This window comes from Piliocolobus tephrosceles, chromosome 1 (genome assembly GCF_002776525.5).
Source record: "Piliocolobus tephrosceles isolate RC106 chromosome 1, ASM277652v3, whole genome shotgun sequence".
Lineage (NCBI taxonomy): Eukaryota > Metazoa > Chordata > Mammalia > Primates > Cercopithecidae > Piliocolobus > Piliocolobus tephrosceles.
The window spans coordinates 207,185,980-207,205,427 of NC_045434.1; the positions used below are offsets into that span (position 1 = coordinate 207,185,980).

A 19,448-nucleotide genomic window follows, 5' to 3' on the forward strand; every position below is an offset into this window, starting at 1 on the left:
GTAAGTGCAGAGCCACTGACTGAGGATGGGCTAGAGCCCTGCCTGCTGATTCTTTCCTGAGCTACTGCAACCCCTTGAGGGACTGCTGAGGAACCCCCTTGGGTTCCACGGAACACAGTTTGCAAACCCTGTATTTTGTCAGTCTCTTCCTCTTCTGGATTAAGGGGCTGAACCCTAAAAAGCTGGCCTACTCAGGGCTCGGCCTCATCCTACCAATGAGGCTTTCATTCTGATGTTCTCTGAAGCTTTCTACTGCTCAGTGGATCCTGAGAGGGGGCTTGGGGCCAGTGGGTGACCTGAGACTGCACAGCAAAGTTACCGAGAACAGGGACTCAGGAACCAGACTGCTAGAGGTGCATCCCAGTTCCCTAAGTGTGTGACTCCAGGCAAGAACTTCACCTCTCTGTGCCTTGGTTTGTTCATCTGTATACTGGGGATGACATGTATTTTGGAGACTTGCGGGAAGGGTTATATGAGCGAGTATCTGGAAAGAGCTTAGAACGGTGCTTGGCACAAATTAAATACTACATAAGTGAGGCAGCCCTGACTTCCAGACCAGGCTGGCCCTGGGTTCTGACAGTAGTGTGTCTTAAGTGTCTCTATTCAGACCTCAGAAAGACAGAATGCTGTCAGAGCTGGTGGATTCTAGGGGCAAATAACTCAAACCCTCCCTGTTCCGAGACAGAGCAGCCCAGATTCTCTTTTGTAGCAGTGCTGGAACTGCATCTGCACTCTGAGGGCTGGAGCTCACAGACCCTGGCAGCTGGAGGAACTTCACATACACAGCCTGATGCCCTGATTTTACCCCAGGGACAAGTTTTGATTTGAGTCACTGTCAGGCTCAAGATGCGTTAAGCTGCTTTTCACACTTTTTTTCCCCCTATCTCTCATTAAACTTAAATCCTCAGGTTACAAACTACAAAGAATAGTAATCATTGGGCCAGCCCTTTTCAGTCTCCAAAAATACATTCAGTTCTTATTTCTGAACCTATGAGGTGGGGAGGGTAATTACACCCATTTTATAGATGTGTACACTGAGGCTCATAGGTTAAACAACTTGCTTAGAATCAGATGTGGGGCCAGAACTGGGAGTGCTTATCCAGGTATGGCCTGGAAGCCACTATTAGGCTGCAAGGGTCCTCTGGATGGGAGCACAAATGACTTCCCCAAGGCAAATCTTCCGTTGAGGATTCTGGAAGCACGGCACGCGATTTTACAGATTCTCTTGTATTGGTGCAATTAACAGCTACTTACTGGTAACCATAAATAAAGTAATCAGGAATTTTCAAAACCTAAAACTCAGAAATGCAAACAAGCTACCAGCCAGTGTTTTCTGGGCACTGTGATTCAGAAGCATGGTTTCTGTACACAGCCTGGCAACGTCCGTCACAAAGCCCTCCAAGGCACGTGCTAGGTCATCAGAGGCCCTGCCATTTTCAGGATGAATAGGCCAAGATTTTCCCTTGCTGCTGCGACTGCATCAATCCCCTTGGGATCATTTTCTCATGGATTCAGTTTGTTGCCCTATAGAGTACCGTGCTGCATATTTGCATATTTTCCAGCCACGGGGCTTTTAGACATCATGCAACTGTGGTTCAGGTATGAAATATCCATACCTAGGCTGGGTGTGGTGGCTCACGCCTGTAATTCCAGCAGTTTGGGAGGCTGAGGTGGGTGGATCACCTGAGGTCAGGAGTTTGAAATCAGCTTGGCCAACATGGCAAAACCCCATCTGTACTAAAAATACAAAAAGTAGCCGGGTGTGGTGATGCATGCTTATAGTCCCAGCTACTAGAGAGCGTGAGGTGGGTGGATCGCTTGAACCCAGGAGACAAAGGTTGCAGTGAGCCAAGATTGCGCCACTGTACTCCAGCCTGGGCGACAGAGTGAGACTGTCTCAAAAAAAAACAACAAAAAAAGGAATATCCATATCCCATTTGCCATCCCAGACTTATACCCTCAGTTTGCTTACAGGAGGACACTTCTTTAGTGAAATACCATGACTCTGATATTTAAATAACTTTTTTTTTTTTTCGAGACGGAGTCTCGCTCTGTCGCCCAGGCTGGAGTGCAGTGGCCGGATCTCAGCTCACTGCAAGCTCCGCCTCCTGGGTTTACACCATTCTCCTGCTTCAGCCTCCCAAGTAGCTGGGACTACAGGCGCCCGCCACCTCGCCCGGCTAGTTTTTTGTATTTTTTAGTAGAGACGGGGTTTCACCGTGTTAGCCAGGATGGTCTCGATCTCCTGACCTCACGATCCGCCCGTCTTGGCCTCCCAAAGTGCTGGGATTACAAGCTTGAGCCACCGCGCCTGGCCAATATTTAAATAACTTCTAACATACAAACTGTTAAGATATTTGTAAGTTTTGGGTGTTATTTTGTAATGCAGAATTATGAATATACTTTTATAAAGAATAAGCTGATAAGTGTTCCCTATTCATTCTTCATTATCACCAGGTTCTGTAACCACTGGAAAATGGGGCCAGGGACTGGGGCATATTTTGCCCTGCCCAGTGGGGGTCCAACTGGAAAAAGCCTAGAAGCCATCTGGGGAGTCTAGGAAGTCCACTTTGTGGAAATGCAAGTTTTGGAGGAAAAAGCCCAGAAATATTTATAAATAATAGACAGGGTCTCACTCAGTCACCCAGGCTGGAGTGCAGTGGCTCGATCTCGGCTCATTGCAGCCTCGACATCCCGAGCTCGAGGGATGCTCCAGCCTCAGCCTCCGGAGTAGCTGGGACTAGAGGCATGTGCCACCACACTTGGCTAATTTTTGGCCCAGAGGTATTTAAAAAATCATTTTGTCAAATGACTGATGTCCCCCACGGTTCAGGCTCGCTCTGCCTGGATTCCCCAGGAGCCCAGGTTGAGTGACAGGTATGACATGTGTCACAGGTGCAGGGCGGCTCCTGGACTGCAGGCTCATGCTGTGGCGGGGAAGGGTGCCACAGAGCTCCCCGGGTGTGGGGAGCTGCACTACCCCTCAGGATCTGCAGCTCTGGCACAGCCGGGGGTTTGACTGCAGGGCCAGTGGAAGCAATTCTGTTTCTGACTTGGCCAGGAAGAGGAAGGGAGAGCTGGTGCTGGACAGCAGCCGGTTTCTGCTCTGATTCCCCTGCTGATTCCTCTCTAGGCGTGAGCTTTCTGGGCCTGCGGGGAAAAGGCTGATGCAAATAGACTCAGTCATGAAAGTGAGGCAGTACAAGGCTGTGTCAGAGGCTACTGGTGGGCGAGGGGCCTTGAAACCAGGCCCAGATGACACTCTGAAGATGCCACCCAGGGAGAGGGCCCAGCTGCTTGGTGGCAGCCCCTCACTGCTCAGATGGTGGAGTGGTTCAGGGCACAAACTCTGTAGCCAAAACTCCATAGTTTGAGGCCCAGTTCAGTTGTCTCCTGGCTGCATGACCTCAGATGAGTTACTCAACCTCGGTTTTCTCATCAGTGACAGGCTGTTGGGAGGGTTAACTGAGTTAATATGTGTAAATTGCACAGCATGGACCCTGGCCTGTGGTAAATGCCTAACCAATGTTAGATACTGTTATTATTATTGTTATTATTGGTTACAGCTGTTTTAGCCTGCCAACGTGGGTAGGAGGAGCACACAGACGGGCCACTGAGTACAGTCATGCAGGTTGTGTACTGAAAAACCAAGACACCATTCACGTGGTAGCCTGGAGAATGGCACCTTCTGCAGTAATGCAGTGCACAACCTGTGCAGCTGGTATGCTGGCCCTGCATGCCCTGGGCAGCCGTACTCCAATTTCTGACTAATAGGTACCATTTGAAGTTGGACCATTTGGAGCAAGGTCCTGGAGAAGATTCTTTTTTTATTTTTTATTTTTATTTTTGAGATGGAGTCTCACTCTGTCACCCAGGTTGGAGTGCAGTGGTGCAAACTCGGCTCACTGCAAGCTCCAACTCCCGGGTTCACACCATTCTCCTTCCTCAGTCTCCCTGGAGAAGATTCTTTTAACGAAGGAGGTACGGTGGCTTTTGAGTGAAGCTACGAAGACCCAAATAAGGTGTGGCCTGGCTCTTGAGAAGGTCCCAGGATGCGGCACAATAGCTAGGACGCTGGCCAAGTCATTCCTCTCTGGGCCAAAGTTTTTGCCATGTGTCCAGCATGAGAGATGGGGTTCATTTTGAGAGGGCAAAAAGGCTTTATTCTTGTATGCCAACTGCGATTGACTGGCCGTGGCTATCTGAGGCTATGTAAAGTGATAAATCAGAGGCCACTTTGGGATAGGCAGGAAGAGCTCTTCAATTGATTTGTGATGTCTGCATGGGACCAGGGAGAGGGGAGTAGGGGCATGCGAGTGGCCACACTTGCCCTCCTCAGATCAGCTCAGCGATTCTAATCCTGGCAACCCTTTAGGATCACCAGAGGAGATTTAAATACACTTCGATTCCAGGAATATGGCCTGGCATGAGTATTTTTTTCCCCTAAGGTGTGGTCAGGCTGAGAACTGCTGGGGTAGATGGCCCTAAGTTCCTTGTCACCCAGGGCTTTCCCGGCCTTCCCAATCCTACCACATCCACTTGCATCCTCACTCACTGGCGGCTCATTTTGACCTCAGCACGCTCTCTCTATTACATAGCTTTATGCTTTTTTCCTGCAGAGCTGGGAAGGGACTTAAAAGCCAGTCCTCCATCAGTCCTATTACTGGGGAGAACTTTTTTTTCAGTTGGGAGATAGAGGTTGAGGGTACTGATTATGTCAGGCTTTGGGGTAACCTGGGTATCCTCTTCTTGGGACATACAGTGGAGTCTCGCTGGGGGAGGCCTGAGTTTTGTATCTGGGGTGTTCTCCTGGGGCTACGAAAAGCCTGGCTCACTCTGGCTTCAATCAAGGAAGCCTGTGGCTCCCTCTCTGTCTCCCTGAAGTTCCTCTCGGTCCTCCAGGGAGGGTGGGATCATGGGACATGCAGAGGCCCACTGAGGTCTGCAGGAAGTAACACGCCCCAACGCACAGGCTCCTCTGGGGCCTCTGGAAGGAGCTCAGGGGGAGAAGGAAGCAGATGAAAGCTGACTGGGGCCACTAAGCTCCACAATGCAGGGTGCCAGGTGGGGGGTGGTGCATTTGGACCACAGGGCAGCCCTCCAAATTACAGTCAGGGCAGCAGAGGCGAGATGCTTCTGGGAGGCTACCCCGGCTCGGCCCCTCAAGGGCCCCGAATCCAGCCAGCTTTCCTCAGCCCCTCCCATCCCCCCTCCCAGAACCCAGCCCTGGAAGTCCAAGGAGCAGGTCATGCCAGCCTGTGCCTCCCAGAGGGGCACAGCCTCCCACCCGGAGCCAAATAGAAGCAATCAAATAACATAGAATTCGATAATATTTTAAAATAAGCTTTATTTAGATTTTTTTTAATATTTTATATTTGCATCCATGCCTTCGAGATACCTTTTCCCACGGGAAAGGTTATTTTCATCTAATGTTACCCATACCTCATTCGCTATTTGACGTAGTTCTCTTAAATAAATCATCCTTTAGTAACTCTTAGAATTATCTCCTAATTTACAAAAACTGAAATGAAAAGGAACTACTAAATCATTACCAGGAGTGGTTGCAATCTTATTTTCTTGTAAGTAAAGGGAAAACAATAAAAATCAACCAAAAACGAAATTCATGGGCGAGAAAAGTATTTTCTAAAATCTCTCTCCATGGAGAAAGATGCCAGCTCGGGTCGCTCCCCCTCACCCCTAGGCTCGGTTAAACAGTTTGGCCAAAGGAGGACAGAAAAGTCCTTAGGAGGGCCTCTGCCTGCTTGCTCTTTGCTGACCTTTGGACCAGGTCAGAAGGAAAGTGTGGTTTGTTCTTGAGACTTTGGACACAATGTCCCATCCCTTCTGGTAGAGACACTCTAGCATTTGAAAATCTCCTTGCTTCTTTTTAAGAGCTGAAAATGTTACCATTAGCAGAAAGCGCAACTACTGTTGTCTAGAGGTGTGGGTTGAGCTGTTAGTTGTTAAGGATGGGCAGAAGCAAAAGAAAAAGGAAATTGAGTTTTAGGCCTTGGGCAGACCTAGCTGAGCAGCTCACACGTCCTCTGTCCCCCAGTATTAAAATGCACACAGTTCCTTTGCTGGTGAAGCCTCTCTGGGGCCAACGCCACCCCTGGAATAGGCAGACGTTCCTGCCAGCCCTCCTCTCCTGGGGTGGGTAGGCTCAGGCTGCCGTGACAAGTTGGGGCACAGAGTCCAAGGGATCCTGGGAGGTTCTAAGTGTGGACGATGGAACCAACGAGAATGGGGAGGGTGGAGGGCTCAGGTGCTGGACTCTGTGTCCCCACTGTGGCCCTCCTCTTGAAGTGGGCGCCTCCCCTAATGACACCTGCCTGGCCCACCTGCATCGTAAACCCAGGACAAAGAAAGACACAGCTGCAGGGAGGAACAGATGCTGCTGGAGGCCCCTCGGAGAACAGACTCAGGCCAGGGTCCCACTAGTTGTACCCTTGGATGTGCGGCAGGCTGTCTTGCCCTGAACTCAACCTCTCTCAAAACACAGACCCAAAGAAGAGGATCATGACCGTCAGCACGCTGCTCACTGAGGTCGTGTTCTGTGTGTCAGATAAATAAATATATAGAGAAAGGCCCGGAGGGAGGTCTGGGCGGGAAGACGGTGGAGGACGCTTTCATGCATGGGCAGGAGAATGGGAGAGACAGAGAGAGGGAGAAAGAAGAGAGAACAGAAAAAGCAAGCTTTGAAATCCAATGGTCCCTGGGTTCTGGCCACCCTAAACTACTTTGCACAGTTGGGTAGCAGCATGATAACAGAACAGACAAGTCAACAGAGACACACATCTCCCGCCCACCCCATGGAAAAATAGACATTCCAATATTTATGTAATAATTTAGATAGAATAAGTTTTCAGCATTTGTGCAAATAAATTAAACGAAACAATTTTCTTTTTTTTTTTTTTTTTCATAAAGAAAGAAACGGCAACGCAATTTAAAAACTGGTAGGCCGTTTAAAAGAGCCCGTTTGACCTCTGACAAACCCAGCCAAGACAAGGCCCCTTGGCCGGGCTCCCGAGTCTCTGTGGAGAGTGGACCTTACCCTGACGACGATGGCGTTTTGTGGTTAAAGTGACTTGGACGCACCCCCAGGACAGGGTCTGGTCCCACACGTTCACACCAGGGGGGCGGGAGGGGGGACATCAAAAACAGACCACATCCTCTGCCAGACGGGCTCCAGGAGTAGCGGTTTGGACGAGGGACATTTACAAGCACGGAGTGCACAATAGTTTTGTTATTTACAAATACACAGCAGTCCTTCAAGTTTTCAAGTTTCATAAAAAGGAGGAGGGGAGGAGAAAGGAGGAAAAAAACAAAAACAAAAACAAACCGACGAACCAAACAAAAAGAAAAAAAAAAGAAAAACCGAACATTGAAGAAAAATAATAAACCAGATTAACAACACAACGGTATCGCTCCAAAGACGACAGAGAGTTGACAGGTTCACACACGGTTTGCGGTATGTACATCAATTACAGAGGTGGCGACGCAGGGGAGAGAGGTTCACACTCGTGTTTTCGCTTGTTAGAGGCGCTCGGCCACACCCAGCACCCGTGTGTGCCAGCGCACACGTGCACACACACCCCACGCACGGCCACATGCGCACCCACGCTCGCTTGCACGCACGCCCACACGCACAGACACGCCTGCAGGCAGCAGGCGCAGGGGAGCGCGTATCACCAGTCCGCGTCCTCCTCTATGTAATAATCAGGGGCGGTACCATCAAAGAGGCCGGGGTCGAGGGACTTCCGCTGCTTCCCTCTGGCGAAGACGCGGGAGATGGAGCCGAATCCCATCTTCTCTTTCTTCTTTTTCCGTTTTTGGTCTTCAAGATCCTCTAGTGACTGAGGAGTCAGGAGCCACGTGGCAGAGGGTGGGGGAGAAAGAGAAAGGCAAGCTTAGCTGGGGTGCAGACTGCAGTGGATGGGGTCCGGGGCGGGGAAGGCCTCTCTGAGCTTTAAGCCAGTGGGGTCAGGGACGGGCTGGGATGGTTGAGAAGCCACCTCCAGGGCTGGAATGCCAAGGTCAGCCCCTCATTCACTGAGCAAACATGGGTCAGTCACAGAAGCTCTCAGGGACAACAGTAAGACCCAAGATTGCCACAAGGATGTTGCTAAAGAGAGGATAAAGACCCTGAGAACAGGCCAGGCACGGTGGCTCACACTTGTAATTCCAGCAATTTGGGAGGCCGAGGCGGATGGATCACCTGCGGTCGGGAGTTCGAGACCAGCCTGGCTAACATGGTGAAACCCCGTCTCTACTAAAAATACAAAATTAGCGGGGTGTGGCGATAGGCACCTGTAATCCCAGCTACTCGAGAGGCTGAGGCAGGAGAATCACTTGAACCCAGGAGACGGAGGCTGTGGTGAGCCAGGATCGTGCCACTGCACTGTAGCCTGGGCGACAGAGTGAGACTCCGTCTCAAAAAAAAAATGAAAAAAGACCCTAAGGATGGTGTCTGGTGTACCACAGGCATTCAGTCCCTGTGAGCAGCTGTGGTCATTTGTGCTATAATAATATTGTTTAAATAATATTGTTTAAATTCAATTTGCCCACAACTTTCAGGTGCTTCTTGAGGGCTTGAAGGAGGATGTCCATGCACTCGGCCACTGACCGTGGTCACGCCCACGATGCGAGGCCATAGGGAGGAAAGGCGGCCACAGGCCCTGTCTGCCGTGTCAGGGCACTAAGCACACAGCGACATGGGCAAGGGGGCCTGGGAGAGCCCGGAAAATGCGGAGGAGTCTGGAGCCTGTGTCAGCCGAGGACAAGGGCTGGGCACTTGCCCTGGACAGGAGACCGTATGGCCACTGTGGGTTCCAGTTTCGATCATGACTCTACCTGTGGAACCCTGGAAAGCTGCTCTGAGACGTTTTCTTGTCTGTGACGTGGGAAAACAATATTAGATGATGGTGGTGGTGGTGGTGGTAAGGTCTACTCTGCCCTCCTGTTAGGGACACTACAGGCATCTGGGTGGTATCTGCAGGAGAGTTTTGCAAACCTCCAAGTGCTTCACACAAAGACATATGGTGGCATCATGCGTAACTGGGGCGGGGCTTAGACTAGACTCATGGTTCCCCAAATACTTAGGGATTTCCTGAATTCCAGGCCCCACCCTGTACCTGGTGGATCAGAATCTCTAGGGCAAATGGCCCAGGAATCTGCATTTGAACCACTTCCCTGGTGGTCTCCGATGCAGATGGGTGCTGTGCAGACCCACAGGTGGGGACCCCAGGACTAGAAAGAAGACTTTGGAGACCCCTGCAGACCCTCAAATTCACGCTGTTTGTCCTCCCTGCAGCCCCCTCCTCACTCTGATGACAGAATATCAAAAATGTTAAAAATGAATCAAGTTTCTAGCAGCACAAAGAGCCCGCTGCCTGGGCTATGAGCTTTTCAATAATAATGGGAATTTTATAGAGCTGGCTGCCAGGGTAAGCCATGGCTAGGGCATCAGGACAGAGGACATGCGTGCACTCAGTAGCTCCACAGCCCTGCAGGGCACAGGGCCAGGCGGGCCCAGGTGCTGAGCCTGGCTCAGGCCCTAGCCCACCTGAGACTCTGGAAGTGGCATAAATCCTCTCCACCTTGGGTGTGCAGCATGGATGTGGGCTCAGGGGAACAGAGGGTGAAGTCGTAGTCAAGGTGGGGTGGAGGGAGGGCCCAAGTGGCCAGGGAGGGCACACCTACCTGTACAATAGGGTTGTGCAGGTTCTTCTGAACTGGGCCGGGACTGTCGCCCTGTAGCCAGAGGAGAAGAGGAAGATGAAACAGCAGAGACATATGACACAGGAGAGCAGAGGCGGCCCGTGCAGTGTGGGGCCTTCCGTGGGAGGATGCCATCCCTCAGGGACCACCCTGCCTCTGAGGTGGGGAGCCCACCCCCCATTTCCTGAAGCAGATACCCCCAGATGGCTTATTGTTGGGGCCTAGAATTTCCCCAGAGGCCCTGGGGTCCTCTCCTGCCTGGTCTGGCCTCTCAACCCCCAACATCTTCTGACCAACAAATCAGCCACTCCAGGGCGTCTAAGTTCCTGTCCCCATCAGTCCACTGACTTAGAGCTAGAGCTTGGTTAGACTTGGTACTTTTCATAAAGAAATGTACTTTTATAGAAAAAGCACAAAATAAAGAATTTTGGGACAGAAACAAACTTAGGAGACCATGTAGCCTCTGTCTTCCCCTACAACCAACACAGTGAATCTCTGTTTGTGCAGAGGCAGGCAGGACTCGTTAGCCCTATTCACAGACATCAACAGACGCAGCAGACAGTCCACCACCATGGAGCTAATTAGATGCAGAGCTACAGCTCGAATTGGGGACTGTCAGATTCCTCCTGGCACAGTGCTCCTTCCAGGCAGGAGCTCCAGGGTAGGCACACTTGGTCCTGAGCTTTGGGCTGCCCCAGAAGAGGTCTGAGCTCCTTCCCTTTTACCTAGGGAGCCTCAGACAGGTCCCTAGGATGAGCAGGTAGGACATTTCCATTGTGTTGCCAGCCCTGCCCTAGGTGGGTGCGGAGGGAAGCCTTGATAGCCTGCGGGGGTACAAAAGCCTTCACTACATCCCAGAATCAGTCTGTCCTGCCTGGAGCCCACAGATCCTTTGGATCAAAACAGTCATTACTAGGGAGATGCCTGGTGGTTATTTCTGACTCCTGGTGGCTATTTCTGGAATTGCAAGCATAACGCCAAGGTCCATCAACCCTCTCCAACCTCTCTATGCTGAGTCCCTACTTCTGCTCTAAATTAGTGGCCAGAGGGTGAGAGGATGAGGCAGTCATTAGTCCAGGCTGCACTATTCTTGCTGCTGGAGGTCAGATGCCCAAGGCAAAGTGTTACCTGTAGCTATTTTCGGGCTCTTCCTGGCTTACCTTTGTGCACACCTGTTGAGATGGGGGGATAAAAGGGGTTGAAGAAGTGAGGGAATTTAATGAATGGTAGTTTAGTCTGTAGTCTCAAAGTTTGCAAACAGAACCCATTCTGAAGGCAGCTAAAATAGTTCCACTCTGGATAGGAACATCTTTGCCAAATCTATGGGTAAAGAGAATGGGGCCTGCTCACTGAAACGCCTGTATGTAGACAAATCAAAGCACCCATTTCCTGGCAGCAGGCATGTGCCAAGGCTATGGTGGGCAAAAGGCCAGGCTGGGTCAAGTGCAATTCAAGAGGCCTTTGGAGAACTCCTTCTGCAGAATGGGGTTTTTCCAGCAGCATTTCTGCTGCCAGAGTTCCCATGGGTCCACCATGAGAAGGCAAAATATGGCCACGGGAGGAAGGTATTCTCAATTGGGATGAGAATGGTGCAGGGACACTGCTGGTTCTAGATGTAATTCCACAGTGGTCCTTCAGAATCAGGGAATGGATATCAGAGACCTCTCCAGTGGCCCAGCTTCCTTGCCTTGGTTCTGTTAGTCAAGATAGCCTTTGTCAGTAGGATTCTCTCCTGGGGACAAGAGAAGAACATACTGCTTCCTTAAAGCACCAGTATAAAACAGAGACTCCCGCTGGGTGCAGTGGCTCATGCCTATAATCCCAGCACTTTGGGAGGCTGAGATCAGGTGTTCAAGATTGCCTGAGGTCAGGTGTTCAAGACAAGCCTGGCCAACATGGTGAAATCTCATCTCTACTAAAAATACAAAAATTAGCCGGGTGTGGTGGCACACACCTGTAATGTCGGCTGTTCAGGAGGCTGAGGTAGGACAATTGTTTGAACCTGGGAGGTAGAGGTTGCAGTGAGCTGAGACTGCGTCACTGAACTCCAGCCTAGGTGACAAGAGTGAAATTCCATCACACACACACAAAAATAAATAAAATAAAACAATAAAAAAGAGAATTCCAGCCTTGAGCAGGGCTCCAGGCTGCAAATGACCTTCTTCCCACTCTGAGGAGGCCGTCTAAGGTCTCCGGGTCAGCAATCCCTGCCGCCCACCTCAGCAGACTGAGGTAGCTTCTCTGAATTTTAGTCTTAGCTATTTTTATAAGCACTTTTCATTGTTATTGTGGATTGAAAAAAATGGTTCCATCATTATGACTCATCTATAGGAAAGTGACTGATTTTTACACATTGATTTCCAAGCAGCACTGCTATGTACATGCTTATTATTCGTTCTAATAGCTTTTCAAGTTATTCTCCTGAGTTTTCCAGGTAGAGAATCATGTCATTGGCAACTAATGGTTTTGTCCAATGTGTTCACCTCATTTCTTTTTTATTATCTATTTCGCTGGTTAATAAAGTGGCATTAACTGTGTTTTGGGAAAAGCCGTCTTGTGCATTTGAAGATCTAACCCTATGATGTCTCTGTCTTTAGGATATGGCAGAGGGGAGCCTCTGCATTACCAACTGTGTGATAGAACAGAACACAAATTCAAGGTGGTCTCCACACCCGGACCCCAATATTTCATCTTAGAGCCTCGACATGGCTTCCGACTGTCCTCAGAAGCTCGACCCATCTTCATTTACTCCCTCACTGTTGCAGAGCCCATCTGTCTGCCCCACTAGTCATCAAGAGCCAGGCAGCTAGGGCCTTTGCCTCCTGGGAGCTGGTGCCCAGCATGCAATCAAAAGTGTTTGATGAAATAAGCAAAGGAAATAAACTTAGACCATATTCACACGCCTCTCCAGAGGCAATTCATGCCAAGACTCTTGGATCAGAATGGAGAGCTGGCTCTAAAGGGAAATGAGGCAGTGCTAGGGAGGCCCTGAGCTCTGGAAGGTAATGTGTGGGAGGAGAAGCCCACAGTCCCAGACAGGGCCCACTGGGGCAGAGTTCCAGGCTGCGCCTGCGGCCGACCCAGGCCCACTTCCTCTGGATTCTCCTCACCCTCCCGGACACAAGGAGCAAACGGGCCTCATTCCTTTTTCTCCCCACATCCATCGCTTCTTGCAAAAGGAAAGAACAGAACAGGAAATGCATTCGCCAGAGTGCTCCCTGGGTGGACGAGAGGAAACAGCGAGTATGGCTTCACCCCGCCACCCCCACCCCTGTGGTTTCTGGGCAGGGCCCAGGGGCCCAGGCCCCGCTGCTGCTGGCCTTACGTTGCAGAGGGAGTGCGTCCGGTGTCGAGGGGAGTTGATGTCGCTAGGTGTGGACGACCGGTCGCCTTCGGCGGCAGATGCGTCGGAGATGACAGAGGGCTGCCGGGAGTGGCAGGGGCTCACCCTGACCGCTGGAAAGCAGGGACAGCTGGTGAGTGAGGGATGGAGAGAATGTCCTCGCCTGTGCTGCCTTGGCGGCTATTCCACCCAACATCCCCGTTCTGCAGATGGGAACACTGAGGTATAGAAAAGGGAAGAGACGTGCCTGGTTCTCCAACCCCCTACTCCACAGCTCCACACATTCCCATAGAGCAGCTGCTGGGAAGAACCTCCCATAGCCTTTGGATCCAATGAACCCTCCTCCACCAGCACGAACGAGGAGAAGACGTGGAAGTTTTCAAAGTCTTCTTCTCATTCCAAGTTCAAGTCTCCTCGTTTCCAAGTCCAATATAGGAAAGTGCTTGATGTTTATAAATGCATTTCTAAGGAGCACCGTGATGCATTAATACTTGAGTACTCTGTGACTCTGTTCATATGCTCCCACCACCTGGACATTCCTAGACCCGGTGCAATCCTAACCACTGCCCCCAGTTGGTTTCCCAAATGAGAAACCTAAAGGCCACCACCACTTTCTCTCTTTCCCCCATATCCCACATCCAATCAGTAGCAGCAGCTCCAAAACACTGCCCCAAATCTGCCTGCTTCTCTCCCACCGCATTGCCACCACTGACTCTTGCCTGGAAGACCACGTGGCCTCCTGGTGGGTCATGTCGACTCCACTCTACACACCAGAGCATGAGCCACCAGCATCTCATCTCTCTTCCTCCTGGCCTCCAAGATGGCCTGATGTGCCACGGCCCTGCCTACCCCAGCAGCCTCAGCTCGAGCCACATCAGCCTTCTGACTGCCTGAGACAGGTCATGTCTCCCTGCCTTGGTCTCTGCCATTCCTGTTGCCCATCAGGGGCACCGTCGTCCTCCAGGTCTCAGTCTGTCCCGAGAGGCCTTCCCCAGTAATCAGCCCTCCCTACTTTGCCTTGTTGTTTCTCATCAAAGTGCCTGTTTTTGGCTGGGCATGCTGGCTCTCGCTTGTAATCTCAGTACTTTGGGAGGCCGAAGAGGGAGGACTGCGTGAGCCCAGGACTTTGAAACCAGCCTGGGCAACACAGCAAGACTCCATCTCTCCGTCCCCCCAAAAAAGTGCCTGTTTTCTGTTGATTTCTCTCTTTGTGCTAATTACAATCTGTCATTGTTCTGCTTGTTATTTATTTATTTATTTTTGAGACAGAGTCCTGCTCTGTTGCCCAGGCTGGAGTGCAGTGGTGCGATCTCTGCTCACCACAACCTCTGCCTCCTGGGTTCAAGCAATTCTCCTGCCTCAGCCTCCCAAGTAGCTGGGACTACGGGCGTGTGCCACCAAATCCAGCTAATTTTTGTATTTTTAGTAAAGACAGGGTTTCACTATGTTGGCCAGGCTGGTCTGGAACTCCTGACCTCGTGATTTGCCCACCTTGGCCTCCCAAAGTGCTGGGATTACAGGCGTGAGCCACCACACCTGGCCTGCTTGTTATGTAATAGTATATTTACATGTCATATCTGTACACTGACAACATCTGCTCTGGGAGGGCAGGCGCCCTGGGTGTCTTACCCTGTTGAATCCCAGAGCTCATGGTGCCTAGCACATAGTAGCTACTCAATAAATAGTGGCTGAATGAAAGGTCCAGACCAGAAGCCACAGCTCAGAAGCCCTTCCCAGTCCCCAGCAGGTTGCTCTCCTGTCTGCAGGCATTGGCACTGGATGGAGAAAGCATCTTTTGTTTGACGAGACTGGCTAAGCACCTACTATGTGCAGGCGGCACGCCAGCAGGTAGGGCAGCATCCCTGCAAAAGACAGTCCTTGCCGCCAATGGCCATATGCTCTAATACAGAAGATTGGTGGCTGAAGGAGCCCTGGCTTTGGAGTCAATTCCAATCAGGGCGAGTTTACCCTACAGGCTGTGTGGCCTTGAGCATCCTGCCTGGCCCCTCTGAGCCAGGTTTGTTATGTGTAACACGGGGGTGGATGCCAGTGGTATCAATCCCAGAGAGTAGCTGCATGTATGATGTGCCCACCACAGTGCCAGGCACTGGACAGATGGGAGGAGTCATGTGACAAATGCATCAACAGCAAACCTGAGGTAGGGTAAAAGATGCTCTGACACAGGTGAGCACCCAACTTTACAGGAGCATAGAGGACACAGGGGAGAGAGCACGGAAGGCTTCCTGGAGGAGGGGGTGTCTGATAAAACGCATGAAGATGGTTGTATGTGAGGCAGATACTGTGGAGGAGGAAGGGCCCAGAGGGCAGATCCATCAGCCTGTCCAGGCTTTCCCAGACCAGAGCCAACTCCATTGAGGAGAGGCCCTGCAGAGGCAGACGAGGATGACCAGGAGTCTGCTGCCTCTACGTGATGCAGAAACTGCTCAAGCCCTGTCTGCCTTCAAACAGCACCTCTGCCCTCCTGCTGCCCTGGGGCTGGACCAGAAGCCAGGACAGCTGGCTGCATGGCTGGGCAGTGAGACTCTGAATAAGTGATGGCCCTCTCTGGGTCTCAGTTTCCCTACCTGATGAGGATGCTGGTCCCAGGCAGTTTTATTATAAGCTCTTCCAGCTCTGAGTCGAGGCTTTGAAGGCCAGAGCTGCCCACCCTTACCCCAAAAAAGTCACACAACCTTGGGTCAGACAGCGAAGGGAGGGCTGCTGTCTCCACTCAGTGGGAGGGGAAGACTCTGAATTTGCTTACTGTCTGGGTTCTCAAAGTCCCTGTGTCACCTATCAATGATGACAACAACGGTGATGATGATGACAATGAGAATAGCAGCTAATATTTGCCCAGCTCTGACTGTGATCCCAGCCCCATTCCCGCAGTTTTACACATTTCATCTTCACGACAGCCCCGTGAAGTAGGTTGAGGAAATCTCAGCAAACACCGTTAATGTACGTTGTGTGCTAAGAGCCTAATGCCCCTTTTATACATGGGGAAACTGAGGACCCTGGCCAAGGTCATGGGTTATGCCCCTAGTAAGCAGCAGGGCCAGAGCTGAACCCAGCAGTCTGAATCCAGGGTCTATGCGCCTTCACCCCAATGACTCACCTACACTCCCCCAGCTGTACCCCTGACAGGCAATAGCAGGGCCTGCTGGCTTCTCCCTGATCAGCCTGCCAGCCCCTTATGGGTCAGGGCTGTGTCTGACTCATCTCCTGCAGCGCCAAGGGCCAGCCCAGCCTGCCGCCTTCACAGTGACCATCTCCCACCCTTGCTGCATTGGCTGCTGTTGGCTGCCAGTGGTACCAATCCCATAGAGTAGCTGCATGTATGATGTGCCTACCACAGTGCCAGGCACTGGACAGATGGGAGGAGTCATGTGACAAATGCATGAACAGCAAATCCGAGGTAGGGTAAGAGGTGCTCTGACGCAGGTGAGCACCCAACTTTACAGGAGCATAGAGGACACAGGGGAGAGAGCACGGAAGGCTTCCTGGAGGAGGGGGTGTCTGACAAAACGCATGGAGATGGCCGTATGTGAGGCAGATACTGTGGAGGAGGAAGGGCCCAGAGGGCAGATCCGTCAGCCTGTCCAGGCTTTCCCAGACCAGAGCCAACTCCATTGAGGAGAGGCCCTGCAGAGGTAGATGAGGATGACCATTGAGGAGAGGCCCTGCAGAGGTAGACGAGGATGACCAAACTTGCATCTATCACAACTGGCATCTATCACGTAAGGGCACCTACTTGCAGCAGGGACAGAGAACAGAGCAAGGTGGCCTGCAGACGTGCAACAGGACAGCGAGGAGTTTGGAGGCTGTTCCATGGGCAGTGGGTACAGATGCTGCCCAGAGGCCAGACTTCCCTGCCGAGTGCCTGGAGCAAACACCTGTGACATTGACATCAGCCCCTCCTGGATGCCCCGCGATTGGCCAGAGCTGTCAATCAAGCAGTTCTGCTGCCTCTCCTGCCAAAGGATGCCCATGTGACTCTGATGTGGCCAATCAGAGTCTTTCTTTAGGATTTGCTATGGACACAGGGGGAAGAGAGAGTTTTTCTTTCTTAAGACTTGAGCTGTGAGGGTCTTAACCATCTGGAACTGCAGGGGACTATTTTACTTTCTTGCAGAAAGAGACAGCCTAAAGATGAGGCCAAAAGGAGGTGGGCAGAGCTAAGAGATGGAGAGACATGGTCAGAGGGACCCAAATAGTGTTTGAACCTCTGGATCCAGCTACGCCTGCTGTCCATCTCTTAGATTTTTCAGTTACACGAGCCCAAGGTCTCTGCGCCACACCCCCTAAGCTGCTGTAGTGTGAACAAAGAAGCTGCCTCTCCCACTGGGTCGGATGGCCTCCTGTGAAGCCCCTCGAAATCGTGGTGGGGCCAGGCCAGGGCAGGACTCACCTTGCCGGTCCGCAGGGTGAGGGGGGTGTGAGTGGTAGAGAGTCTGTTGACTCTGCCGGATGGCTGCGGTCAGCGGGAGGTCCGCCTGCACCACCCACTCCTGGTTGCCGTTGAGCACCGTCTCGCCCGGCATGGCGAGGGAATGCCGCTTGGGGACATCCTTGGTCAGCGTAGCTAAGGACTGTTTGGCCTGGAGAGAGCAGGAAGACAGGAAGAAGAAGTCACAACCAAGGGGACCTCTTGGCCAGCTGCTCGGCACCGCCCACCGCCATGGGGAGAAAGCCCTGAACTTCTGCACCGGGTACTGCTGGCTCTGCATCGAGTGCCAATTGTAAGTCAAGCACCTGCCCTGCAACCGTGTGAGGGAGGAACTGTCGTTCTCCCCGTTAGACAGCTGGAGGCGCAAAGGCACGGAGAGGTGTGGAGCCTGCCTTGGGATCCCACAGCTCAGAAGTGGCAGAGCCAGGATCAAATCCAGACAGAGCCCAAGCTCCAAAGAACTGTGCCATGGCCCGGCCACCTCGTCACACAACTCTAGGGGGCGCTGCTTACATAAACATGGTCCCTCTTGGTCTCCCCATCTTATATAGTGGGATCCTAAAGTTCAGAATGGTGGAGTATTTTGCTCAAAGTCACACAAGTAGAAGAAGGAGCGTTTGAACCCAGTTCTGTCTGACTTTTGTCACATTTGTGTCAACTTAACTCACCTGAGAGCTCACCTGGGGGTTACCCACCAACAGCAAAGTGAGACCAGAAATAGAGGGGGTCCAAGAATACTCCTCTTTTTTGTTTTGAGATGGAGTTTCACTCTGTTGCCCAGGCTGGAGTGCAGTGGCTCACCTCACTGCAACCTCCGCCTCTGGGGTTCAAGCAGTTCTCCTACTTCAACCTCATGTGTAGCTGGGATTACAGGCATGTGCTATTACACCTGGCTAATTTTTGTGTTTTTAGTAGAGACGAGGTTTCACCATGTTGGCCAGGCTGGTCTTGAACTGCTGACCTCAAGTGATCCATCTGCCTCGGCCTCCCAAAGTGCTGGGATTCCAGGCGTAAGCCACCGCGCCCAGCCCCAGGAACACTCTTATCACCCATTCTTTTGGATTCTCCAAGGACTAGCCAGGATTCAAGTCCGATTGTAAGAAAAAGGTGTTTTGGATCCCGTTAGTTTAACTCCTTGCAAGGTTGAAGGTTGCTTCATCTCCCTTTCACAAGGTTTTGCCAGAGAAGAGCCATGTGCACCTTCTGCAGAACTAGCAAGGAGATGGGCAGGTGCACGATCAGCCTACATGACCAGCTCCCGCTTGAATGCAGGCTGGGGAGAGGGCAGATCCTAAGCCCAGCTCTCAGGAGCCCACGCCAAGAACATGTAAGACAGGAGGGAGCCCAGGGACAAGTGTGGGGCTGAGCTGGGGTCGGGAGGCCACCGTGACTGGTCACACAGGTCTTCCTTTCTCTGCCCAGTGTCTGTCCAAATTCTTTTGGGGATAAAAAGGGCAGTATTAGAAATGTGTTAATACATATTCTTTTTTCTTTTCTTTTCTTGTTTTTTTTTTTTTTTGTTTTTTGTTTTTTGAGATGGAGTCTCGCTCTATTGCCCAGGCCAGAGAGCAGTGACACGATCTCGGTTTACCGCCACCTCTGCCTCCCAGGCTCAACCAATTCTCCTGCCTCAGTCTCCTGAGTAGCTGGGATTACAGGTGCCTGCCACCACGCCTGGCTAATTTTTTGTATTTTTGGTAGAGATAGGGTTGCACCATGTTGGCCAGGCTGGTCTCAAACTCCTGACCTCAAGTGATCCACCTGCCTTGGCTTCCCAAAGTGTTAATGCACCTTCTTTTCATCACAGTCATTTTCTACTTCTGATTGTCTCCGCAGGCTCATGACAGGGCGGAGGAGACAGGGAGAGGCCCAGGGGTCCCCCGCACTGAGGTTTTGGGTGAACACTGACATTTCGGGGGTAGCTATAGATGGCAGAGC

At 51.6% G+C, this 19,448-nt stretch overlaps 1 protein-coding gene across 6 annotated transcripts in view; it reads right to left on the reverse strand.

Annotated features, from left to right (window-relative positions):
- Positions 1-19,448, reverse strand: part of KAZN (kazrin, periplakin interacting protein) — a 517,580-nt gene that overhangs the window by 45,130 nt on the left and 453,002 nt on the right. For 2 of the 6 annotated variants that reach the window (XM_031934679.1, XM_023196160.2), the window contains 4 exons: positions 17,472-17,661; positions 13,046-13,176; positions 9,703-9,753; positions 5,325-7,856 (listed from right to left, as the gene is read on the reverse strand). In XM_031934679.1, coding sequence (XP_031790539.1) covers positions 7,689-7,856; positions 9,703-9,753; positions 13,046-13,176; positions 17,472-17,661 — 540 coding nt within the window. In that variant the 3' untranslated portion in view covers positions 5,325-7,688. Of the gene's footprint in view, positions 1-5,324; positions 7,857-9,702; positions 9,754-13,045; positions 13,177-17,471; positions 17,662-19,448 lie in introns of those variants that run through there. The other 4 variants (XM_023196157.3, XM_031934680.1, XM_023196159.2 and 1 more) reach the window with 4 other exon arrangements.